General features: G+C 39.2%; 2 protein-coding genes across 2 annotated transcripts in view; one reads left to right on the plus strand and one right to left on the minus strand.

The window, feature by feature from the left end:
- LOC108571919 overlaps nucleotides 1-3,971 on the plus strand; it is a 10,975-nt gene extending 7,004 nt beyond the window's left edge. The window contains 5 exon segments of the mRNA XM_017934077.1: nucleotides 1-421; nucleotides 496-566; nucleotides 643-722; nucleotides 1,471-1,717; nucleotides 1,876-3,971. The exon segment at nucleotides 1-421 is cut by the window's left edge and continues 30 nt beyond it. Coding sequence (XP_017789566.1) covers nucleotides 1-421; nucleotides 496-566; nucleotides 643-722; nucleotides 1,471-1,717; nucleotides 1,876-3,791 — 2,735 coding nt within the window. The 3' untranslated portion in view covers nucleotides 3,792-3,971.
- Nucleotides 3,972-9,172: 5,201 nt separating this feature from the next.
- On the minus strand, nucleotides 9,173-10,006 carry LOC108572065. The gene has a single exon (XM_017934251.1). The coding sequence runs from the start codon at nucleotides 10,004-10,006 to the stop codon at nucleotides 9,173-9,175; it is 834 nt and encodes a 277-aa protein (XP_017789740.1).
- Between the last annotated feature and the right edge of the window lie 5 nt (nucleotides 10,007-10,011).

A 10,011-nucleotide genomic window follows, 5' to 3' on the forward strand; every position in this document is an offset into this window, starting at 1 on the left:
AAACACCTGTCTATTCGGTTGCAGCATGCGAAACAACCAGCATTGCTGTCCCCCTTGGAACAGTTACGTCTAGTCACAAACTGTCTCCAGTATTTTTGGTCGAAATCGAGGAAAATTTGAACGAAAAATACTGGGCGCCGAAAAATTGGAATCGAGGGAGAAATTTCTCGAGTGAAGAAAATTTGTGTATGGAACACCCTGAATTGTCGAGAACGTGGAACGACAGAAGAGATTCTTCGAATTTCGATGATATCGGCGTACGACGTTCGTCTGTTACAAGTTTGTCGAACAGAAGACTTAAAAATAATATCGACAATCTGGATTCTACGAATTCAATTTCTTCGATGGAATTGGATTCGAAGCGTAGCGTTGTAAAATCGTCGAAGAAAATGGAGAATCAAAATTACACCGGTTTCGAGAGGTATATATATACATAAGGAGTCTAATTTATTTTCGACAAATAATTATAGCTTTACAGACATTTTACTTTTGCAGAGGAAATTTTCCTGCATCACCCAATGACGAAAGCACAATTGGAACAAGCGTGAAAAACCATGGTTACGATGGTAAGTTGAAGAATGCAAAGTTTTGAAATTTGTTACGATAATCAAATGAAAAATGTCTGTTTACTTTCCGTTCTAGAAAGGAACGAAAAGAAAATTATCCGTGAAAGGAATCTCGGAAATTGTTCTATTTTTGGTGCAAGCATACAAGAATCAATGGTAGATTTTGTGAAAAATTATATCATTGCAGTTTGTAATTTTATTTTCTAAATATTATTTCAATTTATCACCATTTTCAACTTGTTTTTATAAATGCAAAGGGTACGGTATTAAGCTTAAGGAAATTAATCAAATTTCGAAAAAAACGCGCTTCCTGAGGAAATCTTCTCGAGCATTTCTGAGAAATTGAGCCTCGAAATTGGGGACTTCGTTATCTGCAGATCCAATTAAAACGTTAAAGAGAACACGATCCACTCGGTAAGATACCTAATTTCTAAGCTGAGTAGGATCCAATTCCAGTTACCGAAACGTCCCTTTTTTCAGTATATCTTATACCTCACGATTAGATTATTTATTTTTATATTTATGTAAATTAATAACAACAATATCATACATTTTACAACCGTTCCGACCAAGTTTCAATCGAATCGGTGCACAACTCAGTCCCTTTAAATTTGAGATTCAATTTTTCAATAATGCTCAGAGTTGCGTCCCGCTATTTCGTTGCAACAATAAACCACAAGTAGCTCTATGATTAGGATAAATCTGATTTAAATCAGTTTCCCCTGGAACATGCGTTCTCTATTGCAAATTCTTTACGTTAACAATTTTTTTTCCCATAATATTCAACTCGTTTCCCGCGGAAGTATAGAAAAATGATAGCAATAAAGAAAAGAAAGGAACATTACCTTCAGAAATAAGTTTTATCATAGCGCCATCAAAATTAGAGACCTGTCGGTATAATCAGGATTTATCGAACAAGAAGAAACACCAGCCAGAAGGTGATAACCAAGGAACAGAAAATAACGGGAGCAGCAACAATAGCGGAGAGGACGTTGCTGAAACAACGGTCGAAGAAGACAATAAATACGAAGACCTAATCGTAGGCACAGTCGATCCTCGCTGTTGCTCTTTAACAAACACGCAGCTAATGACAAATTATAGTGCAAAGAATATAGAGACTTTACTAGAAACGTTAGCCATTTCTGAACAAGGCAAGTAATTGTGTCATCCTGGAAGTTCAAGCGTTTCATTGAAAAAAAGAAAGATTTTTATTTAAAATAATTTCCATAACGTTCGACACACTTTTGCCAATGTTCAAAAAATTTGATTATAGAGAAAGTAAGAAAATAGTGTAATATATTATTTTCAGATAAAACCAAGTATAACACGTCCGACGTGGACTTTCGTTACACCAGTCGAGAAGAGAAAACTTTCAAGAAGCTGGAAGATAATTACGGTGTAATCAGGGACGAGTCGCACAGTGCATGTTGTCACTTGTCTAAAATGAAATTGAACGTCCTGAACGGGCAGGAATCGTCGAAATTATGCTCCTCGTACTCGAATCGCGAGAAACAGAATAACCGTTCGTACGAGACTGTGAACAGTGTACAATCGATGGAAAGAAACGAGAGGCAGGAACGTCGAAACATCGAAAATATTCCAGCTTCCTCGATATTATGCTCCATAAATTCATCTGTTCGCGAGCCGACCATTCGAACGACAGCTTATACCGTTGCACCTTATCGCGAGGAACGTTGCGTCGAGAGGATCCTTATCAACGAGGAAACTTTGAATAAAATAGTCGTGCCCACGGCGAGTACAGCTTGCGTGGAAGAAGTGAAAATCACGGAGCAACCGGTGGGACATTCCACGATCGAAGATCCCGCAGAAGAGCATAATCGTCGATTAGGCGTCGATCGTAGCACTTTGGTGAATCAAGCAGCAAGCGTTAAGAAGCAATTCTCCAGTTCTCCGACCCGAAACGTTTTTATCAAAACGAAACGCATAATCTTCTCTCCGTTTCGACGTTCGGAAGAACATTCGTCTGGTAAAAAAGATGATAATTTCGAAGATGTTCGCATCTCCGCGAAAAACAAGAGCAAATCCAGATCAGCGTCACCGAAAACGAGTCGACAAGATGCACTATTGAAAATGTCTCTCTCGTTACCTTGGTCTCTTCGTCCGTGTTCCAGAGATCGTGAAACGAAGGAAAGCAAGATCGAGAGGATCGAAGAAAGCAAGAAAGAAGAAACTATCGAGCAATGCAAATCTGTGAAAAATTCGAAGGAATCGTTGACTAACGGTCAATTACAATCAGAAACGAAGTGCGAAACGCGTATTTTGCGGGACAGAAGTTGGTCGATCGAGTCGACAAGAAGAAACGGCAAGTCGAAACAGTCCGCCGAAGAGAAGAATCAACGAGCAAGTGTATCGATGCAAGAATCACCGGACGAACAGCAAAATCCTTCGAAAAGCGAGAGGAAGAAGAACGAGAGCACGTCTTCGAAATTCGATCCACGGACGTCAGATCTTCTTCACAAGCTGAAAATTCTGTCCAACGTGGCGACGAAGAAAAATGCCCGAACGAAGACAATTTCCGAAGACAATTCGCCCGTGGAATCCCATTCTTCGAGAACACGTCGCGCGAAGGAAGATTTCTTGTCTCGTCAGAACGGTTCGCTTTGCTATTCCGCGTTAGAATCTCCTCCGCCCAAAGAGGACAATTTTTTGAAACCACCGTCTCGTCGTTACGAACAAGCCTTCGAGCATGCAGAAACGACGAGAGATAAACATTTACCAGGTGCGAGTAATACTTCGAATTTCGATGGAATTTTGGGCGATGAAGATTTACAGGAAGCAGCGATTAACGGTGAAAAAATGGAGCAATTTATAAACACGTGCAACGTGAACGAGTTGTCGAATAATTTAGCTGTTTCTCGTTCCGATCGTGTGAAATCCGCCAGTGCTGGAATGATAAACATAGATCCTGACACGTTCGTACGTCTTACAGAGACTAATCGCGGATGCGAGTCTCTCCCGAGATCAATTTCGAAGCAACAGCAGCCCTTAGGACCGTTCGCAAAAATGATCAGCAAGTTGAAATTTGCACGGTTGATACGCGGTAAGGAGGAGGAGGAAAATATGAGCACAATTTCGAAATTGTGCAGGCAAAGTTTATTGATCGACGTGAGAAATGATTTTGAGAAAGCTAGATTTTGGAAAACTGGCGATCAAGAGAAAGCTCCTAAGATGGACGATATCGATCGAAGTAAGAAGGACGAGTAATTATGATTTCTAAATGTCGTTGGAATATGATTGTGGAACGAAACGTGGGCGGTGTCCTAATACGATTATATTAAGTAGGTATTAAATAGAATTTACAAGTGGTGTCATTTGTATAAAATATTAATGTGCGATATATGTTGTATGTATATGAAGTAACCGCTATAGCAATAACGACATAACAGCAGCTACGAGAAATGAATGAGATAAATCAAGTAAAATGAACGAAATGAAATAAAAATAAATATTGTCTCAACTGTAACTAATCTTAATTCATTCTATTCCGGTTAACTTATTAGATACCTATTTACCGTAATTCATTCTATTATATTTCACAGAGGTCTTTAAATTTTATACATTTTTACTACATCCATAACTCTACTATTTTTTTTCTTCCTGTTATAAAATTCTAGGTGTTCTTATATTTGTTTGCTTATAATTTAGTTATTACAAAATTCAGCTATTAGTTAATTAACAGATGCAGAAAATTGTAATAACGTGTATCACCCGTTTTTCTTCAATCTGCAATACAAATTAGTATTGTTTTTATCATTATTCGTAGTTCTAAACAGCTAAATACTCCTTTTTTTCTACGAGAATGATCGGCAAATTAAAAGCCTGAGTATAATTGTATCAGGTAGTTGAAGAATAAAGGTAAACAAAAGCTCGAGGTATTATCGCTGTTTGATTAAATGAAATTAATACCCCTGGGGTGTTTCGAGTGGTGTGCAGGCACTAAAAGTAAGCTCGTGTCACGTGTGTCGAATACTGCCCCATTCTTTCCCTTTGCCCCTTTTAACTTTCCCATCCGGTTTTCAGTTAACCCCCGGTACCCACTTCGAGTCTCGAACAACCCTTCGACGTGTTTTCAAACCTGCGATACCTCTTCCGAACGCGAAAACTTTTCAATCGGTAGTAAACCGATTTCATTCGATCACGAACCAACCAGTCGAACAAACAGATCGGTCGAACGGGCACGTTTCGTAAGCGATTATGTGCCACCGGCGGTATATATTGCCGTTGGAAAATAGAGAATAGTCAACCTCTACCTTGGGAAGAGTTTCGAACCGTGAAAAATTCGGGCCAGATTATTAAATATCTACGTTCTTCTCACAATTTTACTTCCTTTTTCTTCTTAACGATAGTCATCTGTGCAACGATCATAATTCTGATATTTAAATTACACTCTTTTTTAAATCACCCATTATAGTGAATTTTTAGCGAGGTACTTGGTGCGTTTGAAATTATTCAATTTTTCATTTATTTACGATATTCTTCAAGGATCGTTTCAGTTTCAAGGAGGAGAGATTATCGAAGATACAACTTGTTGATACGTTGTGAAAGAAACAAATGGCTTTTGAAAGATTATGCTAGCGAAAATGTCGCAAGCATAATCTGATTCAGATAGGCTGCCCTTATTCCGACGATCTGATCGCAGGTAAAAGATCTTTTACCGATTTACGAACTGGTCGTCAAGTTCACAGGATCATCGAATCCCTCACAATGGGCGGTCGTGTTTTTCGTTACATTCACCAGGATCGACCACACTTTCTACCTGCGTTTATAATCCGGAAGCATACGCAAGAGCACGCACCGTGGCTCGAAACATTAAAAAGATACTGTATCGACACCTCGGAAAAATATGTGAGAAACATTTCGGCGGGGTCCATTTTAGAAGATATACCTACTTGCTGGATTTCCGTTGTACCTTCGAGATGAAAAAGTTCAAAGTTATTACAATATTGCTTTCAATCATTTTAGAACGAATTAATAAAATATAAATATATGTAATCGATACGTCAGATGTTAAAATAAACGAAAAATTTGTTAAAAAATCGAAAAGTTTCAGAAGTAAATAAATCATCGTTATTTTTGCATATATTTTCAACAATATTCAATACATTCTCGACAAATTGAACTTCCTCATTGCTTTAATCTGTCTTATTTTTGCCTTCTAAATTCATATATGCAGCCAAACTTCGCATTTTAAACCAAAGCGGACCACCGATCTCTTGAATAAATCATACGTTTGCAATTTTCAAATTAAACGTATAAATTGCACGAGTTTGTCGCGTTGAAGTTAAACTGTCACCGATGAAAGACAACTGATTTATGTGCGCCAGGTTACACTTGAAATAATTTCGGCAGGGCTGTCGCATAAGTAACCACACGCCTCTTCCCATGTGCTCGAAATTTTGTCCCTTTACCGTTCAACTAAAAATAACACGTTTCTCTGCTAAAACACACTTCGTTTATCTTTCAATTATTTCATCAGTCGTTGAATTTTGTTAGTAAACAGAAACAAAAAACAGAAGGAAATAGAAACAAAAGTGTAACGAAGATTTCTAACCAACGATCTCTCTCTTTAAAATCTAAAACTTCGGTATTGCTCTGAGAATGATGAAAAGTGCATTTTCTAGAACTCTAGCTTTTGCATCGACTTTTCCACGAGCAAAATTTCTCCTGTTCGCAGTTTCCCACAGTAAGCGGCTCGTAACTTCAATTTAAATCGCCAGGCAAAATTGACAGAACGGGGTATGCATCTAGTTGTAGAATAAAATTGGCTACGATCAATCTTGATACGAGAAGGGCGCACAGGTGCGGCGATCGTAAGCTACCGAGTGCTCGCCACCGACAAATTTCCAACCGGCCGATTATATTTATCGCCTGATTCCAGTCGGCAGATTACATTATTTCGATGCTTAATGCGTTACGTCTCCGCCTCGGGTTCTCCCGGCAAAAGACGGGATGTTGTGTAGTATGTGGTAGCGGGGTACGACAAAATATTCGGCAGGGTTTCGAGATCTCTACGCTAAATGTACTCAAATAAAGCAATCTCCACGATCAGACAACGGCAACGCGGCGGCGTTTGTCTTTTATCCCCGCAACTTTACTCCTTCCTTTTTCCGCTTCCATCCAGTTCCTTCTACCCCCCTCCCCTAACCCCTTCAAGTATTTTGATGACAGTGGCCACTGGTCACTGCCGGCGGGTCCAGCTTCCTCTTCTTTGTCAAAGCGAACCCTTCTGACAAAAGCAAAGGTGGTAGTCTGCCGGAGAATTAATTACTTTCAACAATATTTACGTTCTCTCATCTAAGAGATTCCTTCCTTTCTTTTATTTCGGGAGTTTCATTTTTCTTGTCTTTTTTTTTCGACAAAGGCTCGACCCAACTTCCCCTCCCAACCTCGAAAAGGTCGAGAGGAAGATATCACACGATTTTTATCAAGTTTGCAAAGATTCTCCTTGTCTTCCTTCGTCCGGAGGACAAATCTCTCGCAGCATGGGAACCGTGTATGAAAAAAGAATTATGGGAGATGTGGACGTTGTCACGCGTCAGCCATTGGGACATTTAGGGACCAGAGATATTTATGTTAACATCGTTGAATCGCTTAATCACGAAGTTTCCTGATAAAATTGCTCACCGGTGAAATCACGTTTGTATTGTAGAATGTTTGTACATGTTTATGTTGGTATTTTTCATAGGTAGGTAGTATCGCTGTCGGTTAATAACAGCTGGTGATTAGGATTCTTCTTTCGAGTACAGTGTACATTTTTTCTACCTTCCTGTGTATCTTTCTATTCTCTTTGGAGAGAATACAGGTTGTGTTTACTCAAGCTTCATAAATTTTCCACTTTTCGTACAATTATGATCCACAGGTAGCGTTTACTCTTAGCAGACAGTGCTAACTACCCAGGGATGGGGCTATGTGCTTTTCTCTTCTTCGTCGTTGATCATGCTAATCACAACTTGTTTGACGTTACGAATGCTAAATAAAATTTATATCAATGCTGATATTTTTATAATAGCGTGCTCGTAGCTCGTACGAAAATATACCTACGGAATTATAACTATCGTGATAATTTGTCCATCATTCTTCCGGGAGAATTGAGAAGATATTCTCTCACAGATAAGATTTCTCCCACAGTAGAAACTGTTTGACGTCAAATGTCAAGCAAGATTAACGCTAATAGCGTGTTAATACCAAAACTGCAGAATTGCAACGGTGATTCTATCGAGTCATTTCTCGCTGCATACTTTCAGTTCTTCAGAAATTAACTTAAACACACTACTCTATCCTTTCGTCACTTCTGCAATTTGATCTCTTATGAAATAATGACAATTTTATTCTTTATTTTACAAAGTTATTTAACGTATTAAACTTTATTAAAACGCTTGAAGATAATGGCAGATACTCGTCGTATTAGTATTATCAAAATTGGGCTAATTAATTAATTATAGATTCGTTAAGTGAAACTTATTCATCATTGGCAAAAAACGGAAGATTTTTTCAAGTTTATTTACACGTGGAATTAAAGGGTCGATAAAACACGCGGTGCAAAGCTTTTGTTTCTTTTTGCAAGGAGCATAATTTTTCGTAACAACTATGAGGTAATTAGTGTTTTCGGGGTATAAAACGATAATCGAAAGAAAGTGCGGCGCGATAGTAATAGTGAGGAATTGAAGGTGACAAGACTGTAAAGAAAGAGGAAGAAAGAAGAGTCATCGTCGAAGAAAGGAGGCTGCAGCTTCTCAAATTGCAACGAAACCGGGCACCGACGCGTCGCGTGGGTTTCGTATGACGATCAGACCACCGATGACGATGCTGTTTTTCTTTCGCCCCGAATATACTCTTCATCCCTTGCGATTCATATTTGAAGGGAACTGTAAACCTAACGTAAGCAATTACAACGTATATAGTCTTTCGTTCTTACTACGCGAACCTCGAGAGATTTCGAATGAGGAAAAGAGGCTTACAGCTTCAGTTGCGACTATTAAGAAAGAATTTGCACGATCGAGAAGGGAAAGACGTTGAACAACTTCAGAAAAGTTTATAAAACAAGTATATTTGTCAACACATGCCATTTCAGTCTCAAAGAACGCACTAATATTTATAATAAATTATAAGTACCCGCTTGGTTCATCTTATTATACAACATACGCTACGTTAAACATCTATTCGTAAAGCTATTAACTATTTTACAAAATTTACTATGTTACAAGATTTACTATTTTACACATTTTACACAAGTATCTCGGAAATACGTAATTGAGATTTTCTCGCTACATATCGCACGATAAATATTGCGTTAATAATAACAGAGAATGGGATTATGCGATATCTCGTAACGAAATTTTACGCAATTCCTCTAAAATTTTTCTAATCACACTTTCGACCATCTACAAAAGAATAGCAGCAAATTGTTCGTTTATCTAGAATTTCGTACGATTCGATTAACCATAGTTCATATTTTACATAATACATTTGACAAAAGAAGAAAAACGTGTCTTTCTCAACGCACAAATAAAAATCCAATTACTCCAATTTTTCGTTCAACTCTCCCCACTATAACACTCTCGTTACAATTAAACGCGAATTAATCCTCATTGCAACAAATCGTATAAAGCTGTGATGTAGGACTGCGCCATTTGAAGCGTCTCGTATTTCGACAACTGTCTGTCGTTACCCAAAGACGGTAGGTAAGTTCTCAATCTATCGAACGCTTTGTTCAAATTCTGCATTCTTCTTCGTTCCCTGGCGTTCGCCGCGAGTCTTCGTTTTCTAACCACCGTCGAACTCACGTATTTACCTCTTCGCCTCACGACGTTCCGATTACCCTCGGTACCGTCTATCACCGATCCTATATGATCCGGGCTGTCACTCATCTCACCGTCGTCTTCGCTGTCACCGTCCACGATTCTGTCCGAATAGCTGCTGGAAAGATTGCTGATAACACTGCCGCGTGACGACTGTGTCTTCTCGTGCTCCATTTCAGCTTCTGCGTCCAGCGTTCCGTCGGTATCCGCGTCCATGCTGTTTACCTCGTCTGTTAGATCTACCACGTTCATCGTGTGTTGCCTTACCTCGCTATTAATCGGGCTTCTCTTCGTGTTACGCCTCTTGTTTAATTCCTTGGTGGTGCCCAGCAAACGATAGGTTACCGGGGCACTTATTGTATCAGGCTCGGACGATATCGACAGGGTTGTAGCTGGACTGATTGATCTCAAGCTCGCTGTTGGGCTCGGTGTGTGCCAACCATCGCTGCAATTCCCGTCGTAAACGATGCACCGTGGTATCGTGATAGTGCTTACCGGCGGAAGATCGGCTTTGTTCTTTGAATAAGAGTAACTCGGTAAATCCAGATATGTGCAAGATACAACTTCGTCTTCTCTCGGCGGGTACATGTATCCGTAACGAAACATTTCCTGCAGCTCCATACCGT

Source organism: Habropoda laboriosa, unplaced genomic scaffold (genome assembly GCF_001263275.1).
Source record: "Habropoda laboriosa isolate 0110345459 unplaced genomic scaffold, ASM126327v1 scaffold67, whole genome shotgun sequence".
Classification (NCBI taxonomy): domain Eukaryota; kingdom Metazoa; phylum Arthropoda; class Insecta; order Hymenoptera; family Apidae; genus Habropoda; species Habropoda laboriosa.

Bases quoted from the DNA above. Each gene is read 5' to 3' on its own strand.
- LOC108572065 (XM_017934251.1), bottom strand. From the start codon at position 10,006: ATGGAGCTGCAGGAAATGTTTCGTTACGGATACATGTACCCGCCGAGA.